General features: G+C 38.3%; 1 protein-coding gene across 2 annotated transcripts in view; it reads left to right on the top strand.

Annotated features, from left to right (window-relative positions):
- LOC111148601 (thyroid hormone receptor interactor 11) overlaps positions 1-25,451 on the top strand; it is a 67,702-nt gene that overhangs the window by 22,854 nt on the left and 19,397 nt on the right. For both annotated transcript variants that reach the window (XM_022505304.1, XM_022505306.1), the window contains exons 8-16: positions 2,993-3,033; positions 3,598-3,684; positions 7,231-7,443; positions 8,248-11,268; positions 12,179-12,319; positions 13,536-13,729; positions 17,052-17,215; positions 18,318-18,421; positions 22,725-22,824. In XM_022505304.1, coding sequence (XP_022361012.1) covers positions 2,993-3,033; positions 3,598-3,684; positions 7,231-7,443; positions 8,248-11,268; positions 12,179-12,319; positions 13,536-13,729; positions 17,052-17,215; positions 18,318-18,421; positions 22,725-22,824 — 4,065 coding nt within the window. The remainder of the gene's footprint in view (positions 1-2,992; positions 3,034-3,597; positions 3,685-7,230; positions 7,444-8,247; positions 11,269-12,178; positions 12,320-13,535; positions 13,730-17,051; positions 17,216-18,317; positions 18,422-22,724; positions 22,825-25,451) is intronic.

Below are 25,451 nucleotides of genomic sequence, written 5' to 3' on the forward strand. Positions count from 1 at the left end.
AGAGAGAAATTACAAGTAAGCAGAGAGGCAGGCAGAGAGAGAGGGGGAAGCAGGCTCCCTTCTGAGCAGAGAGTCCAATGTGGGGCTGGATCCCAGGACCCTGAGACCATGACCTGAGCCAAAGGCAGAGGCTCAACCCACTGAGCCACTCAGGCACCCCTGCGTCCTAATTTTTAAAGATAAACTGAGTACTTTATGGAAATGGAGTATTCATGCAAATTGGCTGTAGAAGTTGAGTTGAATTGTTTGGTTTTGGATTTAGTGCCATAATTAATGGATCACAAATGGAAATTTTCTACTAAGGCTTGGTTGTTGACTGGATGTGTCTCAACCTCCCTTTCTCATCCTTTAAGTAGTTACATGGAACTCATTGATGTCAGAAGCCATGTAGATTTCTGAGAAATATATATGTAGCTATTTACTGGGAGGAGGTATGGGCCTATTTCTGTTAGTCTGCATAGAACCAGATACTTTGTGTAACTCTAAAGTTCCAGGCCCTCCAATTAGGGAATGCAATCTTCCTTGTTCAGAATTCTTTATTACTTTTTGAAATGATGTCCTCTATCTAAGCAGACATGAGAATGATAAGAGCCATCAGTCCTTCACCGTTTTCCATGCTCAAGATGATATTTAGTTACATGTGTTCTGTAAGAAAAAGTAAGTTAGTAAACGAAATATGCCAAATACTGGTGTTCGTTCATGCCAGGAAAACATAATGGGAGCTCTTTACTGTGAAGATGTATTTTATTTTGCACTTTTGTCTTCTCACAATACAAACTCTCACTTTATGAACTGGTTCATTGCTCCTCTGGAGGTTTCTAGCCCTTGTGTGCTGTTCTCCACCCCCTCCCCCAACCCCCTTGGCTAGGTCTTTATCGTGAGCTTCTGACCCAGATGGCCAACTCTATAAACTCCAATTAGAGTTAGGTTCGAAGTCACCATGTCCTCCTCCTCCTCTTCCTCTTCCTACCTTGGTGATTTACCAGTCTGCCAAAACAGAAAATTTGAAGTCATCACCTAGTGTGTCCTATAGGTTCTATTTCCTTAGCTTCTCTGATTCAGTAATATTTCAGGATTGTACCCCTGTTTCTTAGAAGGGCCTCAGTCGGGAGCTGCCATGAAGGCAAAGAGAATGTTGTCACTAGGGTTCTAGACTTCTCTCTCATTTGACTTCCAAGTAGCTCTGCTCCTTTCAAAATACGTATTGGATGACTCATGGGTTTATTTGCTTTAAAAACACCTGCTGTCCTAGTCCTTCCTCTTTTTCTCATTTCCATTGCCACTGAATAACTTCAGCCAGTCATAATTTCTTTTACCTGATTATCTATAGCTGTTTCATTTTGTTTCTTTCCTTTCCTTTCCTTTCCTTTCCTTTCCTTTCCTTTCCTTTCTTTCTTTCTTTTTTTTTAAGACTTTATTTATTCGTTAGAGAACATAAGCAGGGGGAGCAGCAGGCAGGAGAAGTAGACTCCCTGCTGAGCAAGGAGCCCTGTGCAAGACTCATCTCTGAACCCTGGGATCATGACTTGAGCCAGGGGCAGACCCTTAACCCACTGAGCCACCCAGGCATCCTGTCTATAGCCATTTCTTAATGTAGGGAAATAGCTGAGTGGTTAAGAATATGACTGAATTGGAATCCAGCTCCATCACTATTAGCTGATCTTGGACAAGTTTATTAACATCTCTGTGCTTTGGTTTTTCCATCCCTATGGTTAGGATAATACTCCTATCTTCTTCATGGTTGCAGTAGTAGTAATGGGGAGTCTATGAGTTACTAGATCCAGAGTTCTCTTTAGAACAGGGGCTATCCCATTTTAAGTATTATAAAAGTATTTGCTGTTATTATTCTCTGGTTTCCATGATTCCTTCAATTTTTTTTTTCTATCTGTATTCAGAAAGGGTTTTTCAGAAACACGCAACAGGTTTAACTCCCCTGATCATAGTACTTTGTGGCTCCCTGTGAACTTCGGGATAAAGTCTTTGACGGTCTGTTCTGTTTCCCTCTTTAGTTTCACCTCTTCCCATTCACCTAACGTGCTAAGCATTAGCCATACTGAACTTTGTACCTAGCTCCTACAGTCAGTGACTTTGTCTATTAGCTCTGTTGTCTTTACACTTGCTGCTTTGTTTGTGTGGAGGGTGTCTGTTTCTCTCTGCTGAGTCTTAAGTATATTATGATTCATTGCGGGTATTGTGTCTGCGGAGACGTACCTCTGCTGCTGCTTTCCTGGCCTGCCTTAGCTCCCATCCCCCCAGTCTGGAGTAGGTGTTGGCCCTTTCTGCTCTAGTAGCACCTTGTGCTCCCTGTATCATACTGTCCAGGAGTCATGTGTTTCCTTTCTCTCTGAATTGAAAGCTGCTTGAGAGCAAGCAGGGACTAAATGTTTTCATCTTGTTGTCTAGCAACTAACTGATTTCATAGAAAATGCTTAGTGTTATCTGAATGAAAGTTGAATGAATTACTTCAGCTGAACTAATGGTATTCTGTCTTTGTGTTCTTCTAGAACCACTTCTATATATGGATCTATCTGTAATACCAGCTTGAATGGTCTTTTTTTTCTCTTGTTATATCTAAGTCACTTTAGAGAATTGAGAGATTATTATATCATTACAGGAATAAAAAATACACATTTTTACTCCATTTCCCCCCACTCTCAGTCCTTTTACTATTTCCTGCTACGCAAACTAATCAGCTCATTTTGAAACATTGTTATTAATGTTTTTATGAAAGCAATAACTTCAGATTCATCCAGAATACGATTTTAATTCTTTCTTCTGTTCCATAGGACTGCATTTTAATGGAGCATCTAACTGGCATTTATGTTATGATTTCTTTGATATGTCAAATAGAAGTATAAAACAACAAGCCATTTGAGCTTGCCGATTGTGCTTATAAATATACTTTATTTTAATTGAGTTTTATTCCTAAGTTTAATATAAGAGGTATTATTAAGTTGCAGAGTTTTAATGTCATTCATTATTGTTTTTACAGATGCTGAAAATGAAATTATGAGATTGAGTAATTTAAACCAGGTAAACTAACTTTAAGAGAAAAGCTTTTGGCTTTGATTTATCAAGAAAAACTATTTTGATTATTGTAGTTGCTTATTTTGTGTTTTTTACAAATTCACTTGAACTTATCCTGGGAACTTGCATCTTAGTAATTTTATGTTTGCTGATTAATAACAAACTTCTTGAATCATAAATTGACATAATTTTAAAAGTTACATAATTTTAAAAATGCAAACATATCATTTTCAGGATTAATTTGACAGACATTATGTTTATAGATAGTGGAAGCAGATTTTCCACCACAGTGAGGAATGCGTTTTGATTTCCCTTAAGGAATTCAGAGAGTTGCTTCTGTTGCTAATGATTATAGGCTACTTTGTAAATGTGTTTATTTTTTGAAATGTAATAAAATTCTAAGAATATTTATAAAATGTGTGACTGACTTTGGGCAGTCCAGTGTTGCTTGCCTATAATTTTTATATATCACTGCAGAAATGCTGAGTACAAATGTACAGTAGTACAGCTTGTGTACTTTTTTGTAAACTTGAAATTTATCTGAAAACACACTGTTTTAACATTTTGTAGGATAACAGTCTCACTGAAGACAATCTGAAACTTAAAATGCATGTTGAAACTTTAGAAAAACAGAAGTCCTTATTGAGTCAAGAAAAGGTGGGTACAGTAAAAGTAGGGGCAGAATTAAAATGTGTGACTATAGGTCATAGCCAAGGGCCACTTTGTATCAAAATGGAACGTTTAGGTCTTGAGAGTCCTGAGGGTAAAACTGATGTCACTGATGCTTGTCAGACCAGGATGAAGTATTTAGGGCAAAGTTCGAGAATGAGAGGCTGGCCAGAGTTCACATTTACAGATAAGGGAGCTGGTAGGCATACATATATGAGCAGAAAAGATAGGTAAAGACTCTGCTTTGGTTTCCGATGAAGTCCTGACAGCAGCAACACACACAGGTGTTTCTAGAGTCTGGAGTGGTGGTAGTGGCATCCTACAGAGTCTATTAACTGCATCTCTGTCCTGGAACCTATCTAGTGTGGTGGAATTTCTTAATGGTGAGGGATGAAGAGGGATACATTCTCAGTGGCAGAGATAGAGTCTTTGTGTATGTTGGTAGCAGGTTTGGAATAAGGTTCTATAATGCAGTGTTGGGAATGAGGAGAGGTATTTTTATTATGTACTCGGTGATAATTCCTTGGCTAAGACAGGTGCTTAAATATAGTATGGCTGTGAGCTGATATTATTAAGTTATAGGCCAGTGTCTTAACTCAGTTGAAAAAATTGATTTTTAAAAAATAATACATATATTCACTGATGTACATATTCAGTAATTCATATGGAAAACCTTTAGATGGTACAAATGGCGTATCCTTTGCACCTCTTTTGGTTGGCCTCTTTTTTTTAAAGATTTTATTTACTTATTTGAAAGAGGAGAGAGAGAGAGAGAGAGAGAGAGTGAACACATGCAGGGTAGGGGTAGAGGGAGAGGAAGAAGCAGACTTCCTGCTGAGCAGGAGCCCCGACATGGGGCTTAGAGAGAGAGAGAGAGAACACATGCAGGGTAGGGGTAGAGGGAGAGGAAGAAGCAGACTCCCTGCTGAGCAGGAACCCCGACATGGGGCTTGATCCCAAGACTCTGAGATCATGACCTGAGCTGAAGGCAGAGGCTTTACTGACTGAGTCACTCAGCTGCCCCTGAAGGCAGTCTTTCTTACCAGTTTCTTGTATGTCCATCCTTCTAGACTAGACTTATGGTGTATGATTATATAAATAGCTTTAAAAAAATACAACTTTTAGCTGCCTATACATACTATTCATATATACCTTAACATATTTTCAGCATCCTTCCACATTAGCATATACACAGTGTGTCTCCGAGGGATGCTGTCAGCGTGGAAAATTCTTAGTTTTGTGCACTGTCGTATGCATGGTGGGATCCTTGCCTCCACCCTTTCTGTTTACTAAAAACCAGTGTCTCCTCCTCTTTCTTAATTCCTATATTATCTCTATTTTCTCTGCTGTTTTCTGCTCTCTTTGCATTCCACTTTTTCAGTTCCTCCTTTCTCTAACTGGCTTAGGTATACTTCATAGTTTGCAGATCTCTGCACATATCTGATAGTATCTGTAACCTTGCTATGATATTTTTGGATTCTGTAGCCATTCCTGATAGCTCTTGGTCCTTTCTTTCAATGTTATATAACCCTTCTTAACTTTTCCTGTAAGTTTCTCTGATATGGGTCTACTCACTGCTTAAGAACCTACCTGCAGGGCCAGGCATGGTTTTTTTTTGTTGTTTGTTTTGTTTTTTTAAAAAGATTTTTATTTATTAATTTGACAGAGAGAGATCACAAGTAGGCAGAGAGGGGTGGAAGCAGACTCCCTGCTGAGCAGAGAGCCTGATTCGGGGTTCGATCCCAGGATCTTGAGATCATGACCTGAGCCAAAGGCAGATGCTTAACCCAGTGAGCCACCCAGGCGCCCCAAGGCCATGTATATTCTTTTTTTTTTTTTTTTTTAAGATTTTATTTATTTTATTTGACAGTCAGAGATTACAAGTAGGCAGAGAGGCAGGCAGAGAGAGAGAGGAGGAAGCAGGCTCCCTGCTGAACAGAGAGTCTGATGTGGGGCTCGATCCCAGGACCCTGGGATCATGACCTGAGCCGAAGGCAGAGGCTTTAACCCACTGAGCCACCCAGGTGCTGCAGGCCATGCATATTCTTAACATCTACCTGAGAAAAGCTTGCGGTTCCCCTGATTGAACACATAACTTTATTTATTTTTTTTTAATTTAAACTCAATTAGCCAACATACAGTATAGTATATAGTATGCCATTAGTTTCAGATGTAGAGTTCAGTAATTCATCAGTGCCTATCACCCAGTTACCCCATCCCCCCCACCCCCGTTGCCCATGTAACTTTAGAAAGGCATTAGAAAATGCTGTTTTCATTAACCGTAGTTCAGAATAAACTTTTGAATTGGAACTAAAATGGGAATTTTGAGGGAGATGTTCTAGTTTTCCCTGGTCTCTTTGTAAGGTATGTATAGTCGCTTTATTTGTAGATGTTTAGGATTCTTATTTGCTTTAAAGTAGAGTCCATAGAAATTTGATACTTTCTATTGGTGAAGGAAGGCTTTAAACTTTTGTTGTACCACAAGCATCACAATGAGAGGTTGAAACAGTGTTGGAGCATAGAGAACTGTCCCACTTCTGGAGTTAGGAGGAAAAGCATTAAATACCTCTAGAACAGAATATAAAATATAGTTTAAAAATCATACATATATAGATAGATAAATCTTTAGGACTGTTAAGAGTTGAGAGAGGGGAACCTAGTCTCAGGTTGGATGGCAAAAGAAGGAAGGAGTATACTTTCTTGGGTCAAAGGAGAGTTTCATGTGCTGACAGGAGCCAGTCATAAGGGAAATTCCTTTAATGAGAGAAAAGGAGCATTTTATTTTCTAACTAGAGAATGAATGAATGTTGATTTTTATAGATGTTTATTTATTTAGTTTATGGTTGTTGGTGACTGGACATTAGGGGAATGGAAGTGCAGAGAACCAGGACACTTGGGACATTTTGAAGAGACTGTGTGGGGTGAGAGAAGCAGCAGACAGAAGGGAAGCTGAGTGGGAGTGGGATTAGGAAGGCTCCCACATGGGAAAGTTTTTGTATAAAGAAGCTGGAGCTGGATGAACTTTAACAGTCATTCCAGCTTGTGTTACAGAAATGTTTTTCTTCTTCTTCTTCTTTTTTTTTTTTTAAGATTTTATTTATTTATTTGACAGAGATTACAAGTAGGCAGAGAGGCAGGCGGAGAAAGAGAGGAGGAAGCAGGCTCCCCGCTGAGCAGAGAACCCAATGTGGGGCTCGATCCCGGGACCCTGGGATCATGACCCGAGCTGAAAGCAGAGGCTTTAACCCACTGAGCCACCCAGGCACCCCCAGAAATGTTTTTCTTGAAGCTATTCATAAAATCGCACATGAGTGAAGGCTGTGATTTGTTGAATTTTATGTATCGTTGCTGAAGTCTTACTCAGTATTTGTTTCTGATACAGGCATCTGAGAAGAGATTCCCAAGTGTGTGTGTGTGTGTGTGTGTGTGTTTATGTATGTATGTCTGTGTGTGTGTCTGTATATATATAAAACTTTTTGGTGTCTTCTTCCAATTGACAATATATGTTGTTTTTCCCCATTTTTATTATTTAAGGAAGAGCTTCAGGTATCACTTTTAAAATTGAACAATGAATATGAAGTAATTAAAAGTACAGTTGTGAGAGACACGGATTTGAATTCAACACTACATGACTTAAGACTGACTTTGGAAGCAAAGGAACAGGAGCTCAATCAGAGTCTCACTGAGAAGGAAATACTGGTAGCTGAGTTAGAGGAATTGGACAGACAGAACCAGGAAGCTACAAAGGTAACACGATGTGAAAACCAGAGTGGCACACGTTCTTTTTAGTACATTGAAGATTGGAATAACAAGTGAAAATGATGGGTGTGATTTAAACCTGTGATCTCATCAATATTTTGCTTCATTGATAATCTAATCACAGAGGCTGGCAAACTTCTTCTGTAAAGGGTGAGATAGTAAATATTTTTTGGCCCTGCAGGCTGTATAGTGGTCTCAGTTGTACTCAATTCCGCTCTTGCGATCAGTAAACAATGAACGGTGGCTGTATCCCAGTAAGACTTGATCTATAAAAACAGGTGGCTGGCCTGATTTGGTTCATTGGCTGTATGACTCCTGCTTCAGTGATGAAGAGTTGAAATTGAACAATATATATCATTTATCTTCTCTGGTTTTAAATTGTAGTCTCTAGGATAATGAAATAGATTTGCTGTAAGATGTTAGTAATTTTGTTGATTTTTTTAAAAAAAGATTTATTTTAGAGAGAGAGAGAGAGAATGTGCATGCATGTAAACAAGGCAAGGGGCAGGGGGAGGGAGAGTCTCAAGCCAGCTCCACACTAAGCATGGAGCCTGACGTAGGGCTCAATCCCACGACCCTGAGATCATGACCTGAGCTAAAACCAAGAGTCGGACGCTTAACCAACTGTGCCACCTAGGCGCTCCTAAATGTTGGGATTTTTAAATTAATTTAAGAAGGGTTAGAAGTATCTGAAGAGTATTCTTTATTATTTATGACATTTTACCAAATTTTCGTTAGGTACTAAAATGAGAGATTGTCTTAAAGTTATCATTCAAATTATTTTTCTTTCAGCATATGATTCTGATAAAAGATCAGCTATCAAAACAACAAAGTGAGGGAGACAGCATCATTAGTAAACTGAGACAAGAGCTAACTGATGAAAACAGGAGAGTCCATCAACTTGAAGATGATAATATGAACATGACTAAAGAGCTGGATGTGCAGAAAGAAAAGTTAGTTCAAAGTGAATGTGTCCTAAATGATTTGCATTTAGCCAAGCAGAAGCTTGAGGAGAAAGTGGAAGATTTAGTAGATCAACTAAGTAAATCACAGAACAGTAACTTAAACATGCAGAAGGAGAACTTTGGACTTAAGGAACATATTAAACAGAATGAGGAAGAGCTTTCTAGAGTCAGGGATGAGTTAACTCGGTCTCTGAATCGAGACTCCGGCAGTGATTTTAAGGATGACTTACTTAAAGAAAAGGAGGCCGAAGTCAGAAACTTAAAGCAGAAACTTTCAGAAATAGAACAGCTCAATGGCCATTTAAACAAAGTTGCCTTTGATCTGAAAATGGAAAATGAAAAGTTGGTTTTAGCGTGTGAGGATGTAAGACATGAGTTAAAAGAATCCATTGCTGGTAGCAATCAGATTTCTCTGGAAAGAAACACTTTTGTGGAGGCTCTAAAAATGGAGAAAGGTCAGTTAGAAGCAGAATTGAGTCGGGCCGAACAGAGGCTGGTAGAAGAAGCAAATAAGTATGAGCAGATGATCGAAGAACTATCTAAGGCACGTGATTTGAGTACTTCTGCTTTACAGCTGGAACAGCAGCGTTTAATGAAACTTAGTCAAGAGAAAGACTTTGAAATAGCGGAACTCAAAAAGAACCTTGAACAAATGGATACGCACCATAAAGAAACTAAGGAAATTTTGTCCTCTAGTTTAGAAGAGCAGAAGCACTTGTCCCAACTTATAAGTGAGAAGGATGTTTTTATTGAAAAACTTAAAGAAAGAAGTTCAGTGCTTCAGGAGGAATTAGATAAATGTACTGAGGCCTTAAGAAAAAATGAAATTTTAAAGCAAACCATGGAGGAAAAAGACCGAAGTCTTGGGTCCATGAAAGAAGAAAACAATCATCTCAAAGAAGAACTGGAACGGCTCCGTGAACAGCACAGTCGGGCTGCGCCTGTGGTGGAGCCTAAGCCCCTGGATAGTGTTACAGAGCTAGAGTCTGAGGTGTTGCAGCTGAATATTATAAAGGGGAATCTTGAGGAGGAAATAAAACGTCATCAAAAGATAATTGAAGATCAAAACCAGAGTAAAATGCAGCTGCTTCAGTCTTTGGAGGAGCAAAAGAAGGAAATGGCTGAGTTTAAGAGCCAGCATGAGCAAATGAATGTCACACACACCCAACTCTTCTTAGAGAAGGATGAAGAAATTAAGAATTTGCAAAAAACAGTTGAACAAATCAAAACCCAGTTGCACGAAGAAAGACAGGGCGTTCCAACGGAGAATTCTGAGATCTTTCAAGAAACGAAAGTACGGAGCCTTAATATAGAAAACGGCAGCGAAAAACATGATTTATCTAAAGCCGAAACTGAGAGATTAGTAAAAGGAATAAAAGAACGAGAATTGGAGATTAAGCTCCTAAACGAAAAGAATATATCTTTAACAAAACAGATTGATCAGTTGTCCAAAGATGAGGTTGGTAAACTCACTCAGATCATCCAGCAGAAAGACTTGGAGATACAAGCTCTTCACGCTAGAATTTCTTCTGCTTCCTACACGCAGGATGTTGTCTACCTTCAGCAGCAGCTGCAGGCCTACGCTAAGGAGAGAGAACAGGTATTAGCTGTTTTGAGTGAGAAGACTAGGGAAAATAGCCATCTGAAAACGGAGTACCACAAAATGATGGATATCGTTGCCGCCAAAGAGGCCGCTCTGGTGAAGCTGCAGGAGGACAATCAAAAACTGTCCACTAGATCCGAGGGTGGTGGCCAGGATATGTTTAGAGAAACTGTACAGAATTTGTCGCGTATCATTCGAGAAAAAGACATTGAGATAGATGCGTTAAGTCAGAAATGCCAGACCTTATTGACGGTTTTACAGACATCCAGCACTGGGAGTGAGGTCGGAGGCGTTAACAGCAATCAGTTTGAGGAGCTTCTGCAGGAACGTGACAAACTCAAGCAGCAAGTGAAGAAGATGGAAGAGTGGAAGCAGCAGGTGATGACCACGGTCCAGAATATGCAGCACGAGTCCGCCCAGCTTCAGGAGGAGCTCCATCAGCTTCAGGCACAGGTTCTGGTTGACAGCGATAACAATTCTAAATTGCAAGTGGACTATACTGGCCTGATCCAAAGTTATGAGCAGAATGAAACCAAACTCAAAAATTTTGGGCAGGAGCTAGCACAAGTTCAGCACAGCATTGGGCAGCTGTGCAGCACCAAGGAGCTGCTTCTAGGAAAACTTGATAGTATTTCGCCCCAACTCTCCTCCGGATCTTCATCGCCTTCCCAGCCAGCAGAGTCTCTTGGCACGGTGAAACCCGATAGATCGAGGGAGTCTTCGAAACAGGAGCTAGAAGAGCTAAGAAAGTCACTGCAGGAGAAAGATGCAACAATTAAAACGCTCCAGGAAAACAATCACAGATTGTCTGATTCCATTGCTGCTACCTCAGAGCTGGAAAGAAAAGAACACGAACAGACAGACTCAGAAATGAAGCAGCTCAGGGAGAAACAAGAGGTCTTACAGAAGTCACTGAAGGAGAAAGACCTCTTAATCAAAGCCAAAAGTGATCAGTTACTTTCTTTAAATGAAAATTTCACCAACAAAGTAAATGAAAACGAACTTTTGAGGCAGGCAGTAACCAACCTGAAGGAGCGGATATTAATTTTAGAAATGGACATCTGTAAACTGAAAGAAGAAAATGAAAGAATAGTAGAAACAACCAGGGAAAAGGAAACGGAGTATCAAGCGTTACAGGAGACTAATACGAAGTTTTCCATGATGCTTCGAGAAAAAGAGTTTGAGTGCCATTCAATGAAGGAAAAGGCTCTCGCGTTTGAGCAGCTGCTGAAAGAAAAGGAGCAGGTATGTTGGGGATGGAATTTTTATACAGGAAAGTTGGGGTGGGGAAGATTTTCCAATGGGTTTATTACTTTATAGGCAATTGTGTTTGAAGGGAATGTGGAGTTGTTCATTCAGAAATACCCCTTTCAGGCTTTTGTGACTTCATTCTGAGTAAATTTTCCTTAGAGGTACCTGGAGGTTTCTCGCCTAAATTACTAGATCTTGCTAAACATTTTTAGCAGCAGGTTAATTTAAATAGACAAAAAAAAAAGACTTTAGTAGCAATATTTTTCTTTAGAAAACAGAAGTGTTGAAATGACTTCCCTGTCTTTTCTTTGCCAGCGACTTGCATTATCTGAGGAACAGTTGTGCATGCCTGATGAAGGAACGCACACACACATAGCTCTCTCTCATACTCTTTTGATTGATTTTGAGATCTGTGAACATTTTGTTGTATAGAGTAAATTTGAAGAGATTGTGTCTTTTGGATTCTTTTGAAAACTTTTCTGATAACTTTTTCTTCCAGAATGGTTTGATTGTTTTGAAAAAGTTGTAAAGATTATAGAGTTCCCTTATGCCTCACACCCAGTTTCCCTTGTTTGTTAACATCTCAGATTACTGTGATGCATTTGTAACAGCTAATTCACCAATATTGATGTATTAACTGAAGTTCCTACTTTATTTGAATTTTTTTTTTTTTTTACTAAAAAAATGACCACATGTCTTCTTTCTGTTCAGGGTGCCATTCAGGATAACACATTGTATTTAGCTGTCATTTCTCCTTAGGCTTCCCTAGACTGACATTTTCTCAGACTCTGTTTTTGATGACCTTGATATGGTTAACTATATCTCAAAATTAATTATTTAATGAAGAAAATGTGTCTTTTTTAAATGTATTTTTCTTAAAGCTAAACTTATTTCTTTCCAAAAGGGCAAGACTGGGGAGTTAAATCAGCTTTTAAATGCAGTTAAGTCAATGCAGGAGAAGACAGTTAAGTTTCAACAGGAGAGAGACCAGGTCATGTTGGCCCTGAAACAGAAACAAATGGAAAACAGTACTTTACAGAATGAGGTATGCTTTTACTCTAAAGAAATTGATGGAAGCAATAAGCTTAGTAATCGTTAAGAAAACTAGAACGATTTATCAAAATTAATTTCTCTATTAGGTGATTTTTTTTCTGTCTTCCTCTGATGTGTTATTGTAGGATTTTGATCTCCAGGGGTATATATTATTTGTTTTCAAAGGTAAAAACTATGGCATATCTTGGGTATTAAAAAAAATTTCCCACTGATGCAATCACTGTAGAAACAGGTATGCAGATTCCCCCCAAAAATTTAACCATAGAAATAACATATACTCCAGTAGTCCATTACTGAGTATTTACTCCCCAAAAATGAAAACACTAAATCAGAAAGGTAACCTGCATCCTTATGATGACTGCACATTATTTACAATAGCTAAGATAGGGAGGCAACCCAAGTGTCCATTGATAGATGAACAGATAAAGAAGGGGGTATAAACAAAATATTACTCAGCCATAAAAAGAAATGAGATCTTGCTGTTTGCAACAACATGGATGGACCTAGAGGGTATATTAAGCTAAGTGAAGTAAGTCAGACAGAGAAAGGAAAATACTGTATGATTTCATTTATGTGGAATCTAAAAAACAGTGAAACAGAGACAGAATCATAAACATGGGGAACAAACTGGTCGTTGCTGGAGGGGTTGGGTTTAGGGAGGATGGGCAAAAAAGGTCAAGGGGATTTAGAGGTGAAAATTTCTAGATATAAATTAAGTCACAGGGCTGAAAAATACGTCATAAGTAATAGAGTCAGTAATATTGTAATAATGTCTGAGGACAGATGACAACTGCATGTACTGTGGGAGCAGAGTGTAACATGTAGAGTTGTTGAATCACTGTTTTGTATACTTGAAACTAGTATAACCTTGTCTTCAGCTTAAAAAGAAATTCTCACCTGTGATATATGAAAAAATGAGATTTTTCACTGAAAAAGTGGAGTATCAAAAAGAGGCATATACTTGGTACAATTCCATTTTTCATTAAAAGCCGTAGGGAATGAGCTCTTACAAAATAAAACTTCTAGATGAAACGTCAAGTTGACTTTCGGTGACTTTTTTTTCTAATATAAATACATCTTGCAATATGAGAAATTAGTATGTAATTAATATACTTCAGTAATGGGCAAAAGATTTGATAACAGAGTGTCTCGTAGAGGGGAAAGGGGAACATTTTATAGAAAAAAATAAAGAGGTGTTCTCTGCCTAGGTTCAACATTTACGTGACAAAGAAATACGGTTAAACCAGGAGCTGGAGAGATTGCGTAACCATCTTTTAGAATCAGAGGATTCTTACACCCGAGAAGCTTTGGCTGCAGAAGATAGAGAGGCCAAACTGAGAAAGAAAGTTACAGTATTGGAGGAAAAGCTAGTTTCATCTTCTAATGCAATGGAAAATGCAAGGTAACTTTTCCCTGTTTTTAGCACACATTAGTTGAACCCTCCTTGAGTGTCAGAATCAGAAAACGTTTTTCCTGGCTTACCTTGTTTTACTCTTAAGAAATTCATTCTCTCCAAATGATAGATGAAGATACTGAAGGTAGAGAGGGTTAGTAAGCTGCCCAAGGTCAGACCCAGAGTATGTTTGCGGGTTTCACGTTTGGGTCTGTAACTCTTGATACCAGATCTGGCGTTCAAATAGCTCTCTCTGAATCTTTCTTTCTTTCTTTCTTCTTCTTCTTTTTTTTTTTTTTTAAATAATTTTATTTACGTATTTATTATTTTTTTATCCTAAGTGTGCTAGCTCTCTCTGAATCTTAACTGCTACCCTAGATAATTGCCTCTCATTGTTTTAAGAGTTTAGACTTAAATTCTGACTGATTTTTTTTCCTGACAGATTTTAATTAGCTTTGTCACGCTCCCAAAGAACTAATTTGACTTACGTGATTTTACTCTTGATTAAATGATTTAAGATTGAATAAGGTTTGGATATTAGAAGGGAGAGAGTAAAGGAAGTAGCACGGTGAAGACCTAAGTCAGCATGAATTAACTCCTAGTTTGTTGAAACTTTTGAATTATTAGATCCCTACTTACATATTTTTATTTTATTTTATTTTTACTAGAGTAGTGGTTTATTATAAAAGGCTATAACTCAGGAACAGCAGATGGAGGAGATATGTAGGGCAAGGCATGGGATAGGGGTGCACAGCTTCCAGCTCCCTCCCAGCAAGCAGCTGTCCCCATAGCTCTCAGTGCTCATGAGCCCAGAAGCTTTCCAGACCCTCTAGTTGTGAGGTTTTATGGAGAGTTCATTATAGAGACATGATTGACTCCCTACTTACATAATTTAAAATTTTATTTCTCTCAATAAAATGTGTATTCTTGGGATGCCAAGGTCCTGGAATTGAACCCCACATCAGGCTCCTGCTCAGCAGGGAACCTGCTTCTCCCTCTCCCTCTTCTACTTCCCCTGTTTGTGCTCTCTCTCTCTATCTCTCTCTCTCACATAAAATCTTTTAAAAATAAGGTATTTTCTTCTCTTTCTACCCTTTTTATTATAAAAACTTATTTGCACTTCAGGAAAATTACAATCTTTTCTTCGAATTTTTGGGTTTTTATTTTCTCTAATTAAAATAGTTTCTGGGTTCTTTGCACCCTCATTAGCCTTATTTTGCACTATCACCTATATCCAGCCAAACCGTCTTATTCATTCCTTTCACAGAGCTACTCTTTTCCTATTTCTTCTTTTTCTATGCTTTTCTTTAAGATTTACTTATTAGCAGTGAATGCCTGTGGGGGCACACACGTGAGCAGGGAGGAGGGTGGGAGAGAAAAATCTACAGGAGACTCCCCACAGAGCTTGATGTGGGACTTGATCTCATGACCCTGAGTTCATGACTTCAGCCAAAATCTAGAGGTGGATGCTTAACCACTGACTGAACCACTGAGTCGCCCCATCTTCTACCTTTTCGTTTGATATTCTTCTGCCTTGAGTGGGCCTGATTCCTAACAGTTTTTCTATTAGTCCCACCTTCTTCAAATAGCATTTCCTTCGTAAAGAATGCTTTAGTTAGCATCCTGCTCCTCAAATTGAAAACCAAACCCTGGTGTGATGTTTTTCTTTTGAACCTGCTTAATCCTTTGTTTGAGTCTTTGGTAGCGCACTTACATTTTACTTTAGGGTACGTAAGTAATTGTTGACCCATCTTATATCTTACACCTTCTCCCATACAGTGAAATATAAGGCCACTGGGAGTGGGCGTGATGCCATTTATTTATTTACTTATTTAACATTTTAGTCATTTATTTGACAGCACAAGCAGGGAAATGATAGGCAGAGGGAAAGAGAGAAACAGACTCCCTATCAGGGAGCCTGACACAGGGCTTGATCCCAGGACCCTGGGATCATGACCTGAGCCAAAGGCAGACACTTAACCGAGTGAGCCATCCAGGTGTTCTGATGCCATTTATTTTGTACCCTTCCCACAGCATATCTTCTTACACAGAGTTAATAGATGTGCAGTAATATTTTTGAATGAGTGACTCAGATCTACAAGTCAGATTATCGTGTTTTGAGCCCTTAATAAGCTGTAGTAATCCCTGGTGTTTATTAACTTTTTGAGTGACATCATAGCTCATTTCATCCTTGCAATGACCTGTTCCATGGCATGCCTACCAGCAAAGTTAGATAAAATCCAGGAACACTTGAGGGCAGTCTCCTGATTACCAATTTACTGCTTTTCCCACAAGAGGGTGCTGTTGGGTAAAGTTTCCTCAGAGTGCATGGTGCTTAAAGAGCTTTAATGGACTGCTCCTGAATAAGAATTTATTAACTGGATATTAAAAACCCAGGAAAGACTATTGCAATATTTTGTTTGTAATCATTATACATTAAGGAGGTACATCATTGATATAATCCTGGGTCAGTAAATCTCTAACCTATCTCTGATTTATTATTTGGGGCAGGTGTAGGGGTTATTATATTGAATGTAAAGAGAAAGAAAGATGATAGTGAAAAATAATTAGTAATTAGAGCATTTTGTCAATGGATAGCCTTTGGAAACTTGGGAGTGTCAAAAGCCAAGGAAGTTTCAGAATCCATTGCTTATTGGGTTGGAAGCTGGACAAAATGACTTCCAAGGTTCTTGCAACTTACAGTTTTTTGATAAATTACATCTTAAGAGTTTTAGCCTGAAAACATGAATGTTGCAGGCTGTTTGTAAATTTTTATTATACTGACGTTTCTTCTTTATTCAGCTTTTAATCTTTAAAATGACTGCCATTTTTTCAAAGTCATTTTCATGGGAAGAATGAATTAACAAACGAGGGAGAATGAAGATCGAACTCTTCAAGTTTCTTTGAAATCTAATGTGAATGCAATGAAATGTAAGGAAGGTCAAATTCATAGAGTCAGAAGGTAGAATAGTGCTTGCTGGGGGAGAGGGTACTGCTTACTGGATATGGAGCTTCCCCTTGGGAGGATGAAGTTCTGGAGATGGATGGTGGTGATGCTTGTACAACATTGTGAATGTTATGTATATATTTACACAATTTTTAAAAAAAGTAGGGAGGAGATTTCATCTTGTTAAAGTAATAGAAACAGTTGGACTTTTATTCTTTTTCTTTGGTGGGCGGGGGCAGAGAGAGAGAGAATCTTCAGCAAGCTCCATGACGTGGGGCACGATCTCACAACCCTGAGATATTACCTGAGCCGAAAGCAGAAGTTGGACAGCTTAACTGACTGAGCCATCCAGGCACCCCTGACTTTTATTCTTTTTGTTGGAAGCCATCAGGCCAGTTTGCAGGTGGAGTCACTGCAGGAGCAATTGAATGTGGTCTCCAAGCAAAGGGACGAAACCACCCTGCAGCTTTCTGTCTCTCGGGAACAAGTAAAGCAGTACGCCCTGTCACTGTCCAACCTCCAGATGGTGCTGGAGCATTTCCAGCAGGGTGAGTTGTGCAGTCGGCCTTCCAGGGAAGAAGAATTATTGTGTTATTGGGAATTCTGGCTTGTTTCAGTGCTATTTTGAAATAGGCACAGGGAAATCTTTGTAAGGTTACCCCACTTGTAGGAGGAAAAGATAAGTTGCCCTCAAAAAGTTAACATAGACTCCTTTTACATTTAAGACTAGAGAATGTGACTTAGGAATTATTAAAGATATGTTTAAGTATCATATTATGACCAATGAAGGTGAGAATTGGGGAAGGATAAGGATAAGATAGGAAGGATGGTCACGTGATAAAGAGGGGCCCATGTAGAAGCAATACTTAAGTTTTGAGATATAGGTCAAAGGTTGAATCTACTTCATAGAGTTAATCATCAGTAATTACTGTCCTTTGAAATATTGACTGACTTGTTCTTAGCTGTTCATATACCTTGAGGTAACTACATTTCTAGTCCCGGTGGAAAATATTTCTCTGGAGACGTAGTACCAATCACCAGAGAGTAGTATTCCTCTGATAACCGAGTACGCTTTTTCACATCTACCTCCCACCCTCACATTTACCTCCTTTAGATCATTCATTTCACCCATCTGTTTATAATGATTGGCAGTGAATTTACTGCTGGTAGGGGCAGGTGACGGGGGATATGAGGGTCATGAAGTAACAGGGGTTAGTTTTTTGCTGAAGCAAAACTTTGAATTTGCACGTATGTTGATCTTCAGGCTTACTCATGGTTGAAATCTTGAATTTTAAGATAAGAATTCTCAAGGTCCATTGTACCTAATACTTTCTAGAATGGACAGGTGTACAAAGTAGTATGGCCGCAGGGAAGGCTTTACCGAAGAGGAGTTACTTGAGTGGAGTTCTGAAGGGAGGGAAGAGTTTGCATGATGAACAAAGTGGAGAAGGGTTTAGGCAGAGGAAACCAATCTCTTTAATTCTAGCTCACATGATCTAAGGCAGAGGAAACTAATCTCTTTAATTCCTGCTCACATGATCACATGGTTTTCTTGCTGAGAGATTTGAATTATTAAAATTTCAAGAGGTATAAAATTCTAATTTTATCAAAAAATTGCAGAATACTAATGTAACTTTATTTTCTCTTTAGAGGAAAAAGCTATGTATTCTGCTGAACTAGAAAAGCACAAACAGCTTGTAGTTGAATGGAAGAAAAAGGCAGAAAATCTGGAAGGAAAACTAATGTCATTACAGGTTGGTCAAAATAATTTTCTCTTGTAAATATTATTATTCATGAACAATTACTTGTTGAATCTGTATCTTGAAATAATTTCCTAAACAATTTTAGTAAAATCTGTTTGGTTACTTATCCTATGCTGGGATCTAGCGGGGAACAAGATTTCAGGACTTTCCCCACGTGGCTTATAGTTTAAACACAACAAATATGAGATGATGGGAAATTTTAATTCTTTAGCACAGATGGGTATTTTTCTCTTTTCAGCAAGATACATCAGGCACTCTATTTCACATGGATTAGAATAATGTATATAATCCTTTATCTCTTTTTCTTTTGTGGTATAATCCTTTAAATACCATAGTCCTTTAAAGTATCTTTCTTTGGATGTTCCCCGGGTGGCTCAGTCGGTTTAGTGGCTGCCTTCAGCTCAGGTCACGATCCCAGAGACCTGGGATTGAGCCCTACATCTTTCTCTGCCTGCTCTGCCTGCCCTGCCTGCTGCTCCTGCTTGTGCTCTCTCTCTCTGACAAATAAATAAAATCTTAAAAAAAAAAAAACACAAAAAACAACCAAAACTTTGTTATAGTTCATATGTAGAATTTTATAAAATATAAATATATATTTTTAAAATATACAAATATATATTATATATAAAATATATATTTATATAATGTATAATAATATAAAATGTAAAATATAGAAAACATAAATATATCAAATATAAATAAAATGAATCCCCATGAAGAGATATGACATGAAAGTAACTTGCTTTTAGAATTAGGATGAACTTTTCTAAGTTATAAGTAGACTTTGTTGATGCCTGATAGAAAGCAATAAAATTTGTTTACCTGTCATTAGTTGTCATTAGTTGTGAATATGCTGTTCAGCTGTGTTAATATTCCTAATAAAAGAAGACATATTTCCTTTAAAGTTTTGAAATTTTTATTAAATATTGAGTAGCTGCAAAACAGTATTTAGATAATACATATAAAATAATAACAGTCCTGCAGCTACTTTCGTACTTGCCCACCCAGTATAAGAAGAATGTCATCCTTAGAGGTCCTGACGTGCCCTCCATATCTCATCCCCTTCTTGTTTTTTAAGATTTTATTTATAAAAGAGGGAGAAAGAGAGAGAGAGAGCTGGGGGGAGGGGCAGAGGGAGAAGCAAACTTCCCACTGAGCACGGAGCCAGCCCAACGTGAGGCTCAATCCCAGGACCTGGAAATCATGGCCTGAGCTGAAGGCAGATGCTTAACCCACTGAGCCACCCAGGTGCCCCCTCATCCCCTTCTTATCATTTCATAGAGATCGAGTCTAGAATGTTATATTTATCACCCCTTGTTTTTCTTTATGGTTTTATCACATGTATTTGAATCTCCAAAAGATACATTGTATGGTTTTACGTAATTTTGAGCTCTGTGTAAATGGAATTTTGAAATTAATATAAATTTAATAATTCTCTTGAAACTTGCTTTTTTTTTTCACCTAGTATTATATTCATGAGTTTTAACTGTGTTACTGTGTATTGTTATATGTGCATGGCTTATTACTTTCATCACTGTATTTATTGCATGAATGTATAATTTATTTACCTATTTTACTGATAGAAGACCTTGCCATTGTTTGCTATACAAACAATGTGGTTCTGAGCTCCCTTGTTTACATCTCCTGGTGCACATGTTTGGAAGTTTCTTCCAGGCGTGTATCTTAATCGGAATTGCTGAGTCCTGAGATATATATGGGCACTTTCAACTTTATTCAGTGATGGCAAGTTGTTTTATAGCAGTAGTGCTAGTGTCCTCCTACCAGTGGTGCATATGAGTTCTTGGTCTGCATCCTTGGCAGTACTTGGCCTTAGGATTTTTAAGTTTTTGCCACTGTAGTGGGAAGGGCTATCATCTTACGGTTTTAATTTGCATTTGTCTGACTGCTAACAAGATTAAGCATCTTTTAATATGTTTATTGACCATTTATGCTTACTTTCTGGTCAGCTCTTTAATATGTTTAAAAAGATACTTTATCTAACACTTTTAGTTGTTTCCAGTAGGTCTAGAGTATGTCGTCTGCCATACTGTTAGAAGTCCAGATCTTTTTAAACTAGCTTTATTTTTAATTTAAAATATAGCATATACTTAGAAAACAAATAAAAGAAACTAAGAGGGAATTAGTAAAAATAAAAGCTGGAATTGGTGAAATAAAACCCAAACAAATGGTAGAAAGAATAATGAAGTCTAAATGTTAATTTTAGAAAAAAATCTTAGTGTAGTTTTGAAATTTAATAATTTCTTAAATAGAAATCCTGTGACGGGGGCGTCTGGGTGACTCAGTCATTGGGCGTCTGCCTTTGGCTCCGATCACGATCCCAGGGTGCTGGGATCAAGCCCCGCATCGGGCTCCCTGATCGGCAGGAGGCCTGCTTCTCCCTCTCCCATTCCCCCTGCTTGTGTTCACTCTCTCACGGTCTCCCTCTTTCTCTGTCAAATAAATAAGTAAAATCTTAAAAAAAAGAAATACTGTGAAGTTTAAAAAAATTATTTGAAGATTTATTTAAATTTCCTTTATACAAAATTTAGTTTTGTGGACTTTGAATATTAAAAGTTTTATTTAAAATGTTTTGTTTCAGTCCCTTTGTATATCAGTTAGGGTTCAACCTAAGAAGCAAAACCAATAGGGAGGGGGTGTTGTGTGTGTGTACACACACACACATATTGATAAATCTATGAGATTTATTATAAGGAATTGGCAATGCGATCATGGGAGTTGGTAGTCAAAATCCGAAGATCCCATCACAGGCATGGGCCAGAGTGGTTCTCCACAGATGGTCAGGAAAGAAAATCAGAAGCAGGATGTATGACTCCATGGGAGGGGCTGAAGTTGTAGTCCGGCAGGAATTTTTTCTTTTTCTGGGGAAGGCTCATCCTTGCTTTCCAGGACTTTTAACTAGCTCAGCCCCAACCCTGATTATTCATGCCTTCCTTAAATTCAGCTGATTAGGTGCTTTGATTACATTTGCAAAGTACCTTCACAGCAACATCTAGATAGTGGTTGATGAGGTAACTCAGGACTGTAGCCTAAGATGACACATCAAAAAAACTGTCACTTTGCTTCAGGATGGTAAAATTTGACCTACATGGGTGAATACACAAAAATAGCCAAGAAGATAGAAAGAACAACAGTGAGGAGCATCTTCTTACTAAAGATCAAAAGAGAGCCATTAATCAACAGTGTATTGACTAGATTGGTCAAACAGAAGGAGAATCCAGAAACAGAGTGTAAGATGTATGTGAGAATTTAAAACCAAATCCTAAACTAATTTTAGTTTAATGAAAAAAGGTTAGATTACCTAATAAATGATGTTGCCACAGCTGGCTGTCTATATGGGAGAAAATAAGAGTGGATCCCTTATACCATATGCAACAATAAATTCCAATTGTATTAAAGCTCAGATTCTCACCTGGGAGTGTTGCTAGAAAACGGGGCTATTTTTGCTCACTACAGTGACAGGATATAGTGGGCAGGGGCCAAAAATGCCAAAATCACACCCATTGAGAAATACTGTTGGAAAGATTTAAATGTTAAAAACAAAACAAAAAACCTTGCCAGAAAATCTGGAAGAGTGCATTTAGAGTCTGGGGGCAGGGAGGAGCCTACCCAAAACTGAAACTCAAGAAACTGTGAAAACAGAGGGAGGACATGTTTGTATACAATTTAAATATTTTTACATGGCAGTAGGTATCATGCAGTCAATAGACAAATGGCAGATCTGGCAAATAATACTTCTAGACTGATGACAAAGCGTTCACGTCTACTCTACAAGGTAAGCTCAGAAACAGACAAGAGAAAGTTCACTAGAAAGACAAGGTAGGCAAATTTTCACAGAAAAGCAGCTCTAACTGTCCTGTAAACATGGAATAATACTCAAATTCATTAGTAGTGAGGGAAATAAAAATTAATCAAGTAGTAATGAAATGTCATTTTATACCATCAGACTTACAAAAATTAAAAAGACCATTTGTTGTGTTTCTTGACCTCTTGTATCTGCTTTTTGTAGTGTTTATGCTCTTATTATTGTCCTTTTTAAAAAACTTTTGTCACCATATCTTAAGTAGCATCCTCTTTTTTATTTAGTTCTGAGGAAGACAGTATTGTGCTGTGAAGTATGGGCTCTGTCTTGGATACTTACCCTGTGAACTTGCCCGAGGTCACAGAAGCACAGCTTCATCAGCTGAATGGAGGAGGTGGACTGACTTTGGCTTCCAGCTATGTAGTTTGTGAGGTGGTTTTTGTATGCACTTTTTAATGGACTTTTCTTCCTCAGGAGCGTTTTGATGAAGCAAATGCTGCGTTGGATTCAGCATCAAGACTTACAGAACAGTTAGATTTAAAAGAAGAAAAAATCGAAGAACTTAAAAAACAAAGTAGGTGTTTCTTTATCATTTTTTCCGTATAACACACGTGTTGAATCAGAGGTAGTCTTCCCCCTTGTGTCCGTGCGGTTGAGTGAGACCAACTTCCACTGGGTGTGACTTCCATTTCTTTGTCCCATGACCAGCTTGCTTCAATTTTAATATGGTCCTAGTGAAACCAGAGTTGAAAGTTGGCCCTGGCTGTCCACTTAGTTTTCCTGTATATGGAAGCAAGCCGGTTGTGTTGGTTGTCACTCTGTTGACCGTCACTGGAAAGCGATTTTACTGACCCAACTTTTTATGGTTAGGACTTCTCTCTGATCATTGTGTTCATCCATGGGATGTATTGAGACATATTCTCAAGAAAAAGAGTAACTTCTTATGGAATGAATGTCTGAGTATAACTAGCTTTTTATGATTATAGATGGTGCTTTATATCTAGGCACTCACTCTGTAATTGTGTGGTGCTTGTAAGATATAAGCCTTGCCACTTTCCTCAGGTGAGTGCTAAGCTTAGCATTTTCCGTTGGGTCTCAAGTAATCAGGTGATTCATAATGCTTTGTTGAATCTAACAGCTAAGATTGCATGTCTCTGTTTAATCTCTGATTTAAGGGTCTGTGGAAGTTGAGCTCTTCTAGAGCTGCATTCAGTAGGTAATGATTTAAGGTGATCATGGAATCATGATGCTTTTGGGTATCTGGGTTGGGCACAGGCAGTAATTAAGGAATTAAGAAGTGCCACTTAACATAAAATAGAAATTAGAAATAGGCAAAATTAGGAGGTGGCACAGCAGAGATGCTGTCAGATGAAAGAAACAGTGACTTGGACACTAGGAAGGCAAACAAGCAGGATTCACTGAAGCCTGGATACCAGCGGATGAGCCAGAGGAAGTCGTCCTACCTCTAACAGCAGATAGCAGATGAGAGATTTTAGGACTACGAAAAACAGCTTCGTCATGTGAAGTAGGTATCCTCAAGCTAGCTTGATTCTGAGCAGATTACTGCTCTTACTTTGTCAGGCTTGGCCAGCTTTGGAACTCTAAATCTCGGAGGGGCCAGAAATGGGCAGCAAGGAAACAGTTAAATACTTGAGTATCGTGGGCGTTTTATGTAACATACTGCATTGTATTTAGTCTTCTCTTATTTACTCTTTACAAGCATTTCTAGAGTAGGTGATAAGAGTTTCATTTTATAAGTTAATGAAACTGAGATTTGAGCTCTGATCTTCTTACCCTTGACCAAAGCTCATGATGTTTCCATGTTACTTTATTTCGTCCTGTCAGAAGAATGGTTATTTATAGTGTGACTTGTATTTTGTTTTGTGTATCTTCATCTCCTTTAAAGATAGGGCAGCATCATTTATATTGTGCCCTCAATGTTGATATGGTTGCTCTTATGGGCAGGCCGTATTATTGGGAAAATGCCAGAGCATTATACTACAGCATTATCTGCAGACACATGGCCAGCCCAGAGAAGATGCACTGGTTACCCAAGAAGTAGCAAGAGAATTGACAGCTTAGGGTAGCGCTGCACTAATGGAGGTGAACACGCAGTATTGTGAGCCAACTCATTGGTCCTGTGACACCCCAATGCATTGTGGCATGCTGCTGTATAATGTTTAAGGCCACATCCCTTTTTAGGTATCTACCTGAGTCATTTCCGGTAGATGATGCTAAGATAAAAAATGCCGTAACTTACTGTAGTTGGTAAATTATTTTCAGACTCCCTGCACTCCTTAGGATTTGTTCAGGCACTCATTTAAACCCCCAGGAGTAGACCGTTTCAGAGTTAGATTGTATCTGACAAGGCTTAGGTGGCTTAGGTCCCTATTGATATAAAAAATGACAATTGCCATTCAGTGTAAATGTATGGAAACTTCGGACTCATTATGTGGGGTGTGTATTAGCTGCAGGGAGCTCTGATTATGCTTACACAACTGGTGTTTGAGAGGACAGGCAAGAGGCCAGTGTTTCACAGACAGGAAGGGGAGTGAGGAGATCATTCTGTTGTGTCTTTAAGTCATTCTTGCCATTTACATTCTTGTCTCTTCTTTACGATGTTTTCTTTTATTACCTCAGTGCTTAATATTGCTTTTATATCTGTAAACACAAATGTGATTTTATTTTCCCAAAGCTGCACTCTTGATTTGATAATATAAATAAACCTTGATTGGCTTGGTTGTTTCAAAAGAATCACTGTATATTTTCTTTCATAGATCATTAAGTACTTTAAATGCTGATTGATGTTGTAACACTGTACTTTATTTTTAACACGAAACTTGGCCAGACAGCAAGAGTATTTGCCAGGAGAAACAGTTTTGAAAAAGACAGATTGGCTTTTGTTGCAAGAAAGTACCTAGAGACTTAAATTGTAGAAGCAAAGTATTGTTTTATTTCTAAGCATCTGCAGACTGATGATTAGTTGATATGCAGTTTCAACATTTAAACAATATTGGGAAGCTTACTTTAAAAGTGGTATTTTATTCAAAATACTTGTTATGCTCTTGCTACTGGAGATGAGATGATTCATTGTGGTCAAACGTATGAAAAGGGAACCATTACATATAACACCAACATGAAAACAGTAGATCGTTGATGATTTTGGTATTCTTAGAGTACATAATTGTGTATGTACTTGGA

The sequence above is a fragment of the Enhydra lutris genome, unplaced genomic scaffold (assembly GCF_002288905.1).
Source record: "Enhydra lutris kenyoni isolate GAN:26980312 unplaced genomic scaffold, ASM228890v2 scaffoldscaffold20, whole genome shotgun sequence".
Taxonomy (NCBI): Eukaryota; Metazoa; Chordata; class Mammalia; order Carnivora; family Mustelidae; genus Enhydra; species Enhydra lutris.